General features: G+C 45.5%; 1 protein-coding gene across 1 annotated transcript in view; it reads left to right on the top strand.

The window, feature by feature from the left end:
- LOC126535345 (epoxide hydrolase 4-like) overlaps nucleotides 1–15474 on the top strand; it is a 191403-nt gene that overhangs the window by 121818 nt on the left and 54111 nt on the right. Inside the window, exon 5 of the mRNA XM_050182235.3 lies at nucleotides 3781–3958. Within this exon, the coding sequence (XP_050038192.1) occupies nucleotides 3781–3958 (178 nt within the window). The remainder of the gene's footprint in view (nucleotides 1–3780; nucleotides 3959–15474) is intronic.

Below are 15474 nucleotides of genomic sequence, written 5' to 3' on the forward strand. Positions count from 1 at the left end.
AAGAATCCCTGGCTCCGGACAGGCCGCCATTGCAATATGAACCTGGCTACGTTTAACGCTAGAACGCTATCTAGTGAGGCGAGTCTAGCAGTGCTATTGGAGGAATTAGAGGGCAGTAAATGGGATATAATAGGGCTCAGTGAAGCTAGGAGGCCAAAAGAAGCATATACAGTGCTAAAAAGCGGGCGCGTCCTGTGCTCCCGGGGCTTAGCGGAGAGACGAGAACTAGGAGTCGGATTCCTGATTAGTAAGAACATAGCTGGTAACATACAGGAACTCTATAGCATTAACGAGAGAGTGGCAGGTCTTGTTGTGAAACTTAATAAGAGGTACAAAATGAAGGTTGTACAGGTCTACGCCCCTACATCCAGTCATGATGACCAGGAAGTCGAAAGCTTCTATGAAGACGTGGAATCGGCATTACTGATGGGCGACCTCAATGCCAAGGTAGGCAAGAAGCAGGCTGGAGACAAGGCAGGGGAGAGTTATTAGTAGAGTTTGCGGAACAAAATAATATGCGGATAATGAATACCTTCTTCCGCAAGCGAGATAGCCGAAAGTGGACGTGGAGGAGCCCGAACGGCGAGCCTAGAAATTAAATAGACCTCATACTCTGCGCTAACCCTGGCATCATACAAGATGTGGACGTGCTCGGTAAGGTGCGCTGCAGTGACCACAGGATGGTAAGAACTCGAATTAGCCTAGACCTGAGGAGTGAACGGAAGAAACTGGAACATAAGAAGCCGATCAATGAGTTAGCGGTAAGAGGGAAAATATAGCAATTCCAGATGAAGCTACAGAACGGGTATTCGGCTTTAACTCAGGAAGAGGACCGTAGTGTTGAAGCATTGAACGACAATCTTGTGGGCATCATTAAGGAGTGTGCAATAGAAGTCGGTGGTAACTACGTTAGACAGGATACCAGTAAGCTATCGCAGGAGACGAAAGATCTGATCAAGAAACGTCAATATATGAAAGCCTCTAACCCTACAGTTAGAATAGAACTTGCAGAACTTTCGAAGTTAATCAACAAGCGTAAGACAGCTGACATAAGGAAGTATAATATGGGTAGAATTGAACATGCTCTCAGGAACGGAGGAAGCCTAAAAGCAGTGAAGAAGAAACTAGGAATTGGTAAGAATCAGATGTATGCGTTAAGAGACAAAGCCGGCAATATCATTACTAGTATGGATGAGATAGTTCAAGTGGCTGAGGAGTTCTATAGAGATTTATACAGTACCAGTGGCACCCACGACGATAATGGAAGAGAGAATAGTCTAGAGGAATTCGAAATCCCCCAGGTAACACCGGACGAAGTAAAGAAAGCCTTGGGAGCTATGCAAAGGGGGAAGGCAGCTGGGGAGGATCAGGTAAAAGCAGATTTGTTGAAGGATGGTGGGCAAATTGTTCTAGAGAAACTGGCCACCCTATATATGCGATGCCTCATGACTTCGAGCGTACCGGAATCTTGGAAAAACGCTAACATAGTCCTAATCCATAAGAAAGGGGACGCCAAAGACTTGAAAAATTATAGACCGATCAGTTTATGGTCCGTTGCCTACAAAGTATTTACTGAGGTAATTGCAAATAGAATCAGGAACACCTTAGACTTCCGTCAACCAAAGGACCAGGCCGGATTCCGTAAGGGCTACTCAACAATAGACCATATTCCCACTATCAATCAGGTGATAGAAAAATGTGCGGAATATAATCAACCTTTATATATAGCTTTCATTGACAACGAGAAAGCGTTTGATTCAATCGAAACCTCAGCAGTCATGGAGGCATTGCGTAATCAGGGTGTAGACGAGCCGTATGTAAAAATACTGAAAGATATCTATAGCGGCTCCACAGCCACCGTAGTCCTCCATAAAGAAAGCAACAAAATTCCAATAAAGAAAGGCGTCAGGCAGGGAGACACGATCTCTCCGATGCTATTCACAGCGTGTTTACAGGAGGTATTCAGAGACCTGGATTGGGAAGAATTGGGGATAAGAGTTAATGGAGAATACCTTAGTAACTTACGATTCGCTGATGATATTGCCTTGCTTAGTAACTCAGGGGACCAACTGCAATGCATGCTCACTGACCTGGAGAGGCAAAGCCGAAGGGTGGGTCTAAAAATTAATCTGCAGAAAACTAAAGTAATGTTTAACAGTCTCGGAAGGGAACAGCAGTTTACAATAGGTAGTGAGGCACTGGAAGTGGTAAGGAAATACATCTACTTTAGACAGGTAGTGACTGCGGATCCGGATCATGAGACTGAAATAATCAGAAGAATAAGAATGGGCTGGGGTGCGTTTGGCAGGCATTCTCAGATCATGAACAGCAGGTTGCCATTATCCCTCAAGAGAAAAGTTTATAACCGCTGTGTCTTACCAGTACTCACGTACGGGGCAGAAACCTGGAGGCTTACGAAAAGGGTTCTACTGAAATTGAGGACGACGCAACGAGCTATGGAAAGAAGAATGATTGGTATAACGTTAAGGGACAAGAAAAGAGCAGATTCGGTGAGGGAACAAACGCGAGTTAATGATATCTTAGTTGAAATCAAGAAAAAGAAATGGGCATGGGCAGGGCACGTAATGAGGAGGGAAGACAACCGATGGTCATTAAGAGTTACGGAATGGATTCCAAGGGAAGGAAAGCGTAGCAGAGGGCGGCAGAAAGTTAGGTGGGCGGATGAGATTAAGAAGTTTGCAGGGACAACATGGCCACAATTAGTACATGACCGGGGTAGTTGGAGAAGTATGGGAGAGGCCTTTGCCCTGCAGTGGGCATAACCAGGCTGATGATGATGATGACAAGTGACTAAATATAAAAAAGCAGGTTAGTTCCGGTGATGTATACATCAGTAAGGCTGAATGCCCCACGAAGCAAAGGATGTTACTCTGATGATGTCCTGGGATGAAGGCCCATTGTTTGTAGAGAGCGTCCTCGGATCTAGTTTGGTTAGGCTTAGGGTTATGAACCGTCCTGAATTCAACTATACAGTCGTGGCTTTTGGTTAAATGTCGCGTGTAGCGATATGACGCTGTCAGGAATGATAAATATCTGAACTTTTGCGTTTTCTTCAGCTGGATAAGTGTACCACGTTTTTTTATATAATGCGTTGCAACTCGTTAGCAAATTCTCCTCTTGTGTGTTTTCTTGCTTTTTCGTAAGCAAAAAGGCGCTTTTTTTACGTATTTCGAGTTCTGTCGCAGTCCTTAAGCGTTCACGGTCAGATATTCGTATTGGCAGTCGCGTTAGTAGTATTTGTAACCGTGCAACTTTCTTGTTGTAAATCACGACATTGTAGGATTTAAAAATTCTCGAATTTTGCCACACGTACACACTGGGGGTTCCTGACAGGATCGGTCCCTGCAAACCCGGCCACCTGCTTTCCCCTCCTTACTTCCCTTTCTCCCTCCCCCGCTGTCCTCTCGAAAGTGGGCAGCCCTATATAGACTAGGGCATGCCCACTAGAGGTGCCTGTGGCTGCGGATGATGGAGCTGAGCAATGTGCGCAGGTATTCCCGAATGGTCTATGGAGGTGCTCTAGCCATGCATAGGTGACTGATGTGGTAAGTGTCGCCCTCACGTGGAGTGTCCGCAACTCCAGCTTCTGCTGGTGGGTAAGGCGACTTGGGAGGTTTGAACCACACGGTGGGAGAAAATCTCGAGTGATGTGGAGCAAATCACCTTGTCTTTAAAAATGCGATTTTCTACTTCATTTAGAAATCATTCGCAATGTCACTGTTCATCGTTGAGTCCTCACAGTTTCTCCGTGTTGTGCAGATCCCAACAACTCGAGGCAGTTGGTTTTCGTCGGGCATGGCTGGGGAGGCATGATCGGCTTCTGCTTCGTTACCCTGCACGGGAACTTAGTACACCGCATGATCGTCATCAATGGCTACCACCCGTTAGCCTTTGTTAAGCAGCTACAGCGAAGCCTCGTTCAGATGATGATGTCTTGGTAAGCTATTCATCTTCTTCAGTTTCACAAAACCTTGTACATAACTTCTTCCTTTTTGCATTCCTTGAGTAGAGCGACCTGCAGTGACTGGCCATGCTCCACATTTTGTCATTATTTATGTGATTGTTTGGGATTTTTCATGTAGTTCCTTTTTTTCCAGCTCCCTTTTTCCTGTCTTCGATTTCTATGCTTCTGTTTATTTATTTATACAGAATGGGCAGGCGTTGTGCCACTTCCAGTGGCTGTTGCCAGCCTGCTCCTTGCTTTCGTTTCGATTTCTTTCAAGCTTACATAATATTTACGCAAATAATATATTAATAACAACGTTCATGTCTCTATGCTAAATGTGAAACCCCCGTTCCTCCCTTCTTTCTTGCATCTCTAATAAAAAAAATGAGGACACGTTCATTTCCTTCACTTTTAACACAGGCTCAAATAGGAGTTGTGTTGCCGAAAAAAAAATGCTGATTGTTAACAGTGCCTTAAGGGATAGTGCTGCGCAGCAGCAGAGGAGAAACATGATCGGGAAGTGGCGTGAGCTAGGACACATCGCTTCGCTATACTTTCGTTTCGAACATCTCTATTTCAATAGCATGGACATGAAGTGGAGAAAAAGGTTATGAGAGTTGGCGACCAAGTAATTCCTTCTTAGAAGTACAAGTAGACATCTAGCAGCCACCTAAATGGAAGTGAGAGAATCAGCGACATATAAATTGGATACAAAAGATGGAAACAAAAAGGTCCATGGAGCTTTACAAAAACGGCAAGCAAGAGATAAGGAAACAAAATTTGTGCAGCACGAAAGCCAGTGCCTTGTTTTTTGAGTCCCGAGCTAACACAGGAGAAACCGTACACGAGTAAATATTTGCCAAAGGGGCATGTTTCTACAGCAGAAAAGATACGGACATGACGCAGCACATTGTAATGTAATGCAAAGATAATAATCCAGTCATAAACGTACGGAACGTCCGCCCCGTAGGATCGGTAGCATTCAAGCCCAATGGAAACGTTTACGGACCATGGCGAGCGAGAAAACCTTTACCAAAAGCTCATATTTGCACTGATATAAAAAATTCGCATATGGAAACATTAAGAATCTGGCAGATATATCTGTAGATGGCGTATCAGGGGCGATATTTACCGCATACCTATCTCTGGCCAGTTCTTAATATGTCCATAGATGAAGCGACTGCCGTATATGGTATATAAGCTACTTTTATGACGCGTATGTACCAAATAACGCTATATTAGCCCAATTTTAACATGTCTATATATGGTCATCTTATTGGTCGTATTTGTGAAATGTTGTATGACTATAGGTCTAGCCCCTTGAAAAATTATAGGCGTTTACCTTCTACATATGCCAAGTAACTGGGGCTGCATTATCATCATCATCACCAGCCTATGTTTAAGTGCAATGCAGGGCGAAGATTTCTCCCAGCGAATTCCAATTAGCCCGGCCTTGTGCTAGCCGATTCCGCTTTGCGCCTGCTAATTTCCTAATTTCATCACCTCGCTTAGTTTTCTGACGTACTCAACTGCGCTTCCCTTCACTTGGCACCCATTCCGTAACTCCAATGGCCACCAATTATCTACCCTACGCGTTACATGGCCTGCCAACTCCGTATTCTTTCTGTTCATGTCAAGTAGTATGTCGCCTCTTCCCATTTATCTTTTATCGCTACACCTAACCTTGTCATACTATCACTCTTAGCGTAGTCTTTAACTTGTTCTCGAGCTTCTGTGCTAACCTCCAAATTTCTGCCGCATATGTTAGCACCGGCAGAATGCAATGATTGTACACGTTTCTTTTCAAAGACAGTGCTAAGCTCCCAGTGAGGATTTGGTAATTCATGTAATGTGCACTGTAACGCGTTTTGTTCAGTACGTTTCCCTGTCATGATCTGAGTCTTCAGCGAGGAATTCACCTAGATAAACGTAATCCTGCACTGACTCTAAAGGTTGACTGGCGATCATGAATTCGTGTTGCCTTGTCACGTTATTTAACAATACCTTTGTCTGCTTTATATAATATTCAACCCTACTTTTACACTTGGTAAGTTCGCGTCCTCAATGATCTGTTGCAATTCATCCCTAGTGTTGCTGAACAAGACAATGTCATCTGCAAACCAAAGGTTGCTGACATATTCGCAGCTGATCCACACTCCTAAACCTTCCCAGCCTCATTGTGTTAACACTTCTTCTAAGCATGCAGTGAATAGCATTGCAGAGATTGTCTCCTTACCTGACCATTTTCTTAATAGGTAACTTTCTGATTTTCTTATAGAGAAACAAGGTAGCTGTGAAACCTTTGCAAATATTTCGCAAGATATTCCCGTATGCCTCCAGTAATCTTTGAATACGCAATGCATCTGTGACAGCTGATATCTCTACAAAATCAGATGTATTTTCATAATCTGTGAAAGCCATTTGGAGAGGTTGATGGTACTCCGCATATTTCTCAATTACCTCGTTGATGATATGGAGGTAACCCATCGTAGAATATCCCTCGCTGAAGTGTCTCCGTTCTCTTCATTGATTGAAGTAAAGTATATCCCTGATTTATTTGGAAATTATCTTGCTGAGTATTTCATACAATACTGAAAGCAAGCTAATGAGCCTAAATTTCTCCAATATTGTAACGGCTTTGTTCTTATGGATTAGTATATTATTGGCATTTTTCCAGCTCTCTGTGAACATGGTGTTTGTAGCTGTATATTAGGTTGACATATCGGATACATACCGTTCTGTATCTCATTTCATTCTTAGCAAGCAGCTCTGCCCAATTTGTGTGTACTTCATTACATCAATAAGGCAATATTCATACCTCATCATCTAAGCCATTCAGGGATATTCAGATGGGTAAGTTATGTTCAGCCAGCGACAAACACATTTGGCCTATATGCTACTCCCGCGAAGCCTTTTGTGAATGCTACAGCTTCGAGGCGCATGTATCCGCCATTTCACGTTTTCGAGTGCTGCACAATAAATGTCTGATTGGCTTGGCGCATAAAAAATTTGTTGCGTTCGATGGTCCATCCGTTCCACACGCACGTTCTAGGTCGATTCAGACCGATTAGGATTCAAGGCGGGCACACGCATTTACGTATGCAACAAATGGCGGCAATACCAATCTCACCATGCCTGTCGACGGCAGGATGTCGGGGCGAAATGTTTATTGTTCTGGTTTTTGTTTCGTTCCATTGAAACACGTTCCGTTTTGTTTCTGCCCCGGAACAAAAAAAATATACGTATCGATTCATAACGGCTTTGGTTCGCGTGAGAAAAATCTTCGAAGCAAAGGAATGATAAAAAGAGTGTTTATTTTTCCGAATAAGTGCATTGCGAATTCTGAGATAATGCTCAGTGTGTAGAGTCAAGGCACTGGGCGTGATCTCAGAAGCAATATGTCATCGAGTGTACCAGCCGAAATGCGAGAGGCTGTTCCGATAAAACTAACCTAAACGAACATAAACAAACGATAAAACTTCGGTAACAAAGCGTTGTAGGCGGAGGAAATGAAACGATAAGTTCTTCAGCACACAAGCCCTGGGATTTGCTACGGCGCCGATCTGCTAGTGCACCGAGTGGCTGGCTTAGATTGGTGGAGCGCTCGACCGGCTATCGCTCGCGCTTATCTGTGCCCGAGATACGCGCTTATGCGCATCCTTGAGGTACGCGCTGATGGTGACGTTGCCTGACGTCAGTTGTTTCGGATTGCCGACTTTCCCCTTGAACCGAAAACCGATAAAAGATACGTAGGTTTCACTCCAAAACAAAATAAGGACTTCTCTGTTACGCTTTTGTTCAGGTCAAAAAGATTCTTTCCATTCGTTTGTTGTTTCCGTTTTCGTTCAGTTCCGACACACGGGACGACGGTAATGTGTTAGCATTGAATCAATATAGCGACGAAACATATTGCCGCCATCGAAACGAGTTGTGTGCATGAGGCGTGTATGAGATAGATAGCCCCCGGAAGGTGCGCGAACTAAGTATCCTAAATACGCTAACGTACTAAAATTGACTTAGCGTGGAATTTTGGGCCTGTTGCTGATTCACTGAAAAAAAAACGACAAAGCTAAAAAAAAATACGAGGACACGAGAGAGCGCCGTGTTCGTGTCACTCTCTCGTGATCCTATCTTTTTTTTTTTGCGCTGTGTGATTTTCTCCAAAGCATTAAAAACAGTATACCTATTTCATAGGGCAGGAAGCAAGTAAACTAATAAAGAAGCAAGGCCGAATGCGCCACAGCAAAGCTTGACACACCCGTGAAGTAATTGTGAAATATACCCCAAGACAAGAGGAAACATTGAGGCAGAACCCATCCCACAATTGCTACCCACGGTAATGTGTCAGAATTGAATCGATATAGGGACACAACATATTTCCACCGTCTAAACGGGTTGTGTCTGAAGTGTGCACTGCAGCGGGATTCCTCTTTCGCGCTTCCTTAAGAACACCCAGCGTCATCTAGCGCCACCGCTGAGAAGCATGGCTGTGGCTGGTGAAATTTATGGCGCGCCGTAATGTGCCAATGCTGATAAACACGCTGATCCGGAAACGGAGCTCCTCTCTCACGCTCCTCACTGGAGATGCTACGCCATCTAGTGGCACTGCCGAGAAGTCCGCGCGTGGACTCCGAGACTAGAGGCGTGGTGCGCCAGTGGCCGCCCTCGCTGAGAATTGTTCGTTCGCTTGCCACGCTCTCAGTAGCACATACTACCCAGTGCATTAACGGTGGACCTCGTTCAAGCGTTGGCGTGAAAGGCGTTCATCTAAAAGTGGCGCCTACCAGCCCACTTGTGGCGCAGCCTTCTAATGCGTTGGGTTGCTCTCTTTGAGTAACCCTTGTGACGTGGACTCTATTCCGCTCAACATCGCATAAATTCAGTGTATTTGTGTCGTCATAGTAGAGCGGCGCATTTCCAGTTACCCAGCTACCCAACTTGGCTACAGAGAAGTTTGTTGAAGAACGGCACACACATACTGTCATATACCCAGTGACCCAAGTTGGCATCAAGTGGGTTTATTGAAGCCCAGCACAGAGCAAGTGGCACATGCCTAATGCGCCAAGTCGCGGCCAAGTTTCTTCGCGCATCGATTTGCCTACCCAGTCCCGCGTCTGCATGCAGGGACTCATGTCGGCGTGAAGGAGGTTCGTTGAAGAGCGGCACGTACGTACACGTCGGCGGATGCTCAGTGACCCAAGTTGTTCTGATTGTTGAGTTAGAAACCTGTTACATCAGCAGAGCAGCCCGATGCGCAACCTATTCGACCACGAACCACTCGGTGACTGAGGTAGGCTGGAAAACGGTTAGATGCGCAGAAGCACAGACACACAGCCCCCGGTAAGTGCGTGAAGCATCCTAATAAAGCTACCGCCTCAAGAACAATGGCCACAGCAATAAAAAAGAAGATTATAATTAGACACACTAAATACTATATTTCGATAAATCAATATTCTGGCATATCAACCGTTCCTCGTGCAAGATCTCTGTGTTTCTAGAGGAACGTGGTCCGATAATTTCGGCCGCAGACGGCGAGCCCGAGAAAGTGCCTCTCGATCCATACTACTGACCCGCGGCCACCACAGGCGTGGCCCCTCGGTGGCTTTTTGCCTGCTCGCATCGCTCTTCAAACGACTACTGCTCGTACTGGCAAAAGCACCCTTTTTGCTTTTGTCTCAATACCCGCCCGTCAGTGTCGCCCCTAAGCGCGAATTAAGGCGACAGCTCGGTAGTGCAAGAAAGCACGCTGCAGGTGACAGGAAAAAGAAGAGGGGGTGCAGCCGCGCCCAAAAGCCCAAGGAATGTGAGAGCCGTAGTCCGTGCGACCAAAGGAACGCGGCTTTGCGCCGAAGCTGCTCCCCCCCCCGCCCCCCCCCCCCCCCCCCGAATACAGTGAGCGCTCAAAAATGTAACGCGTTCACACAGCCCAAATGGAAAAAAAAAATGGGATGAAAGCAATATTCGAGAGTGACATATATTAGAGAGTTTTAGTTTAGGGGACGCAAGGCGTTGGGGCCCCTAGCGCTTGGGTGCGTTTGCGTTTGCGTACGCAAGCAGAAACACGTTATACACCAGAACACCGTGAATTCAAAGCGCGCCGCCATATTGATGAGCGCCGGTCGCGCCATCTATCCCAAGCGCCGCGAAGTAGCAGGCCTGGGCTGCCACGCCGGGAGATGCGACCCGGCGCGAAAGCGAAACTTTGGCTTTTTAGCTGGGCGGAAGGCGTGTTTCGCGTTTTTTCTAGCCTGTCATTTTCGCTGTCTCGATTCAATCGAACTTCAAGACCTCATGCAAGTCCGCAATGGCCACACTGAGTGATGTGCAGACTGCAGAAGCGAATACATCGGGTAACCACGTAAGCACGTAACCTGTGAAGGATTTTACAGCACTGTGTTGGTGCCACATTTTATTAAAGCACGCAGAACATTGTCCTCTGCACTTTCAGTTTGGTCTTGTTTGTCATGGTCACTATACTGGGTTGGCCGCGTTCGGCAACCAACTGGCGAGGTCGTTTGACTGCCTGATTAGCAGACGCCTGCCCTTCACCACCTGCACATTGAAAACAATATATATGTTATAGTAAGAAGGGCTGTAGTTCTTTCCCATGCCATCACTGTTGCGAAGACATAATGTCCTCTCAAAATGAAATAGAAAATGCACCAGGCCAATTGTATCGTGCAACCCCTTAAGAGTACAACATTAAGTACACAAGCCTACAGTACTCGAACAAGCAGCATGTGATGCTAAACCTGCACTCATTGGAAAATGAGGAACTACAGTAGTTATAATGTTCAACTACGTGTGCAGTCAAAGCCCATATAACAGGGCGAGCATGACGGATGCAGGTTTTGTATAGTTGCACAAACCATGACAGGGCACATAAAATTACCATCCCTACTTAAAGCTGCATCATCAGGGAAACCTTTGGTACAAGACAACCGCACCTGCATTCCAAAAAATTAGCCCCACCAACTGCAGCTACCTGGTATCAGACCTGTTTCGCTTGTGCGAGGCCATATCGGATTGTTAGCGCTCCCTTAGAAAACAGTAAAAGAAACTGGTGAGAACGAGCAAGATGTTGTTACAAAATACAACAATAATTAAGCACCTTATTATCCTCGCCTTATGAACGGAAAAATTTTGCGCTTTGCCCTGCATAACAGCCCGCACGCAGTTTAGAGCTCAGGATGTTCAAATGAATTCGTTACGAATGACACCTGCAACACCAGCTCGTAAAGACAGGCGCGCTGCAAGAACGCCTTCGGCGACGAGCAGTCGTTGTTTACGTTTTTGTCGACGCATGCTCCGTGACGAGCAGACTTCGTTTTACTTTCATTAGCAATAACGCTCCCCAGCAGGGCAACATACTATCGTTTACAACTTGTTCACGCTTAATGGTCATGCCGTGCAGCAGCTGCAAGTATCGCTAACCGCAAACTCAACTGTTCCGCTTAACCGTCGGGAGCTCTGCCTGAATGAAAACACGAAAAGGCTTGCCTTCTTGTTATAGCCAAGGCGAAACCGGCGCGGGATTCTGCTCTGTGGGCTTGTCCAGAAAGTGCTCGGAGCAAACTTGCGTGTTACACATATTACGTTCGTAGGGCGCAAAGTTCAATGTGGCACCAAAATATACACAGATCGAATACTCACTCGTGCATTTTCACTGGGTTGGTAGTTCTTCCTATTCACTGCAGCTATTCACCGGTGGCGCAGCTTGTCATTCTTCGTTGCGGATGGAAATCGGTGCAGGCTGAAAATACCGCACCGGCACGATTCCCTACGTGTATTGTGCTCTTCGCAAACAGCGCTAAGCAACCTGCTCCTTTTCCGCTGGTTATTTTGGCATCCAAACACGACGCAACGATGCCCAGATGACTTCTTGTACTTTGGATTCGCGTGAATGGGCACATTTCCGCACTTTGGAGTCCTAGAGCTAGCGCTAGCCATGTCTGCTGGTCGCCGGCGAACACGCTTTGGCAGCCCAGAACAAAATGGCGCTGGTCGACCGGGCAATCCGGGTGCGCGAGTATGCGTTCGATTAGCCTGGGTGCGAAGCTAGCGTGTTCTGGTCTATAGGTTAGCGGTCCCAAACGCAAGCCGCAATGATGTCGCATGCGCTCGCAGCGCCACCAACGTCTGATCTTTGCTGCGTTATCATTCTTTAAAACATGAAATCAAGCATACGAAGTAAAGCACATAAAACTATTCTTATTAAAAGCAGTTAATAGAGAGGTTTAGAGTGCCCGGTAGTCGGGTAAACGCAGGCTGGGGCGTTGGAGTGGAGCCATGAACGGGAGCGCCCTGCATGGTGCAGCCACCTGGTGGCGCAAAGCTCAAATAGACAAAAACAGCTAATATTGCAGTAACCAAGTCTATTTTACTTTGCTGCGGGTATAAACTTTTGGCAGCAACACAATTACGCCAGTGCCGAAAATTTACACCAGCAGCAAAGTAGAATAGACTTGGTTATAGCAATATTAGCTGCTTTTGTCCGTTTGAGCTTTGCGCCGCCAGATGGATGCACCATGCAGGCCGCTCCCGTTTATGGCTCCACCCCAACGCCTCAACTGCGTCTATCCGAATACCGGACACGCTAAACCTCTCTAATATATATAAAAACGACGTCTGTCGACACTTGCCGAAAGATTTATTAGAAAATCTACCCACCAGCTACTCGTAAGTTCTCCGACGCCGCGAGAGTCACGTAGGTAACGCGACCACTTAGGGGCAGCGATGTTTTCGGCCGGCCAAAGAACCCAAGGACACAAGTAGACGTAGCGGTCTGCGCATGCGCAGTACCGTCGCCCCTAGTTCTTGCGTACGCAAGCCGCTTGCGTCCCCTAAACTAAAACTCTCTATTAAACTTGTGGTATTACTAGTGAACCAAGACCACTTCAAGTGTCTTAGCCTTTATGGATTATTTGCTAAGGCAAGAATAGATTTTAGTGTCAATAGAACTGATTGAAGTTTTGCCAGGTCGAGGTAGTGTAAACAAAAGGACAATTTTTTTAAGAACTTATTAGTAAAAGATAGATGCCTTGAAAATGGTGCTTATAGTAAATATAAAGAGACTTAGCTTGGAGCCCTTGCTTGGTGCATTCGGCTATTGCATGTGTCCAATCCGAGTAATTACAGTGTTTCTATTTTTTTTTCTGTTATAAAAACGATTACTCGAAAACATTTCACCATATATATATTTTTTATATATTCATTCTTTTGAACAATGAATGGAATAGCCCGCAGGTATCAACAAAAGGAGGCTACTGCCTTCCTGACAAATGCCCTGCGCCAGCTTGGTCGTAGGGTAACATCACTTTTGTACACAATAAAAAGAACACCATCATTCACTGCATACAATAGCAGGCATGGTAAACTTATGTCCGCCTAAGTAAACAAGGTTCATTTGTATGGGCACGCGAAACGAATTGATTCATATTATTTCTAGTGTTTTCACTAAATGTAACAGCTCTAACTTGCATGCTGTAAACAGCCCAAAAAGACAAATGAGAAGCAAAAGAAACCACTAAGGCAACGAAAACCGTGTGCCATACGCAGGTAAGCGAAAAAAAACAATGAATAAAAAAACACTTTCGCTTAGGTATAATGAACGACATAACACGAAACTCACGCAAGCTAGCAACAGGAAAAAATGCATAGCATTCGGCCAACAGCGTCCATGTCTCGTCAGAATACTTAATTTACAGCAATAAAGAATGGAAGAACTGGTAAGTTTTCAGGTGTAAAACTTGAAATAATGGGGTTTTACGTGCTAAAACCACTTTATGATATGAGACAGGCCGTAGTGGAGGACGCCGGAAATTTTGACGACGTGGGGTTCTTTAACGTGCACCTAAATCTAAGCACATGGGTGTTTCCGCATATCGCCCCCGTCGAAATGCGGCCGCCGTGGCCGGGATTCGATCCCATGACCTCGTGCTCAGTAGCCCAACACCATAGCCACTCAGCAACCACGGAGGGTATCGTTCGAAACAATTAGCTGTGTGTTACACACTTGCGGCAATTCAAATATATTACGATACTGCTTATATATATTCGTTACTTGATAATCAAGTCTGTTTCCTATAATTTGTACGAGCTCTTTCTACAACTATAAGTTCCCCGCAGAATGTGGCCGATGTTCCTGTTTAGGTAACGACTCATGAAGGCATTGCAGTCTTTCCTGACTTCCCCAAAAATCTACAAAGAGAGTTTGATTTTATAGGCTCCGTAAAAAAGGAATGTTGTTTCCTTAAAAATAGCGATGTACCTGTGTGTTCCCCTGTTGTGCGTATTCATCTCACCACTCTTCTTTGTAACGAAGCAAATTTATCGCTATCATTTCTCTTTCCTTTTCCCCAAAAATGTAAACAATAACTAAAATGAGAATGAATGGTGGAAAAATAAAATTGTTTCTGTGATCTCCCCGGCCTAAAGTTTCTAAAAGCGATTCAAAACCTCGATAGACGTAGCCACTTTCACTCGAACGGTATTCACATGATGAGACCAGTGTAAGCTTGATTGAAAAATAACGCCCGAAATGAATAATGATCTGTCTGTTCAAGGAAAGATTCACCGTATTTCCGTTTGACGTCATAATCTTTCTTGTTTATTGGCTCAAAGAGCATCAACTTTGTCTTATTTGCATCCATGCTTAGTTTTTTACTTGATACCCACATGTTAAGTCTGCGCAGCCATGGATTTGTAGCGACCGTCCGTCAATTTGTCGTGCCTCGCCGCGAGAGTCATTGCCCCCTGCTCTTTCTTGGAACCGAGGTGGCTGCCCGACTGGGGTGCCACCACAGCCACTCGGCAAACCTGCTTTTACTCTTCAACAAAGCCAGTCGACTCTCCGTTCTCGAGTTGTCAAAACGTGTATTCTTTGCCTCCGCCAAACCGAGCTCCGAACACATTTGACAGAAATACCAGTTCCTGTAGGTTTGCCCCAGAAAAGAAAACACTTCGTGTCATCTGCAAATAAAAATACTTTATCAGTCATCGTTTATTGACTACGTCATTAATGTACGATATAAGCAACATAGGACCCAATACAGAACCCTGTGGTACGCCATATTTAATAATGGTTTTATCAGATTTACTACATTACTCATAAACGAACTTAGATTTACAGTGAAAACAGTTACGTACAGGAGAATGCGGCACACCTGTAATACCATATCCTTCAAGTTTCCCCAACAAAATCTTGTGCTTGAGGCCGGTCGTCAGAGGTCTTTCGAAAATCGAGATATATTGCAATCATAAAATATTTCTTTTTTGGTGTTGTTCGGGATCCTAGTTGTCGCCAGTATCAATTATAGCTTTCCCGGTAGACTTGCCGTCATGAAAACCAAATTGGTAATTTGCTCGCTGACCGGCCCCGGGCTGGGCCAGTGTATGGTCGGCGCTGCGGCGACACGTAGCGGCCTGGTGACGGCGAACGGGACGGTCGTCGAGGGCTCCACTGAGTGGCGGCGAGGTAGTCTGCGATATCGCGCGGTCGTTCGCCA

The sequence above is a fragment of the Dermacentor andersoni genome, chromosome 7 (genome assembly GCF_023375885.2).
Source record: "Dermacentor andersoni chromosome 7, qqDerAnde1_hic_scaffold, whole genome shotgun sequence".
Classification (NCBI taxonomy): domain Eukaryota; kingdom Metazoa; phylum Arthropoda; class Arachnida; order Ixodida; family Ixodidae; genus Dermacentor; species Dermacentor andersoni.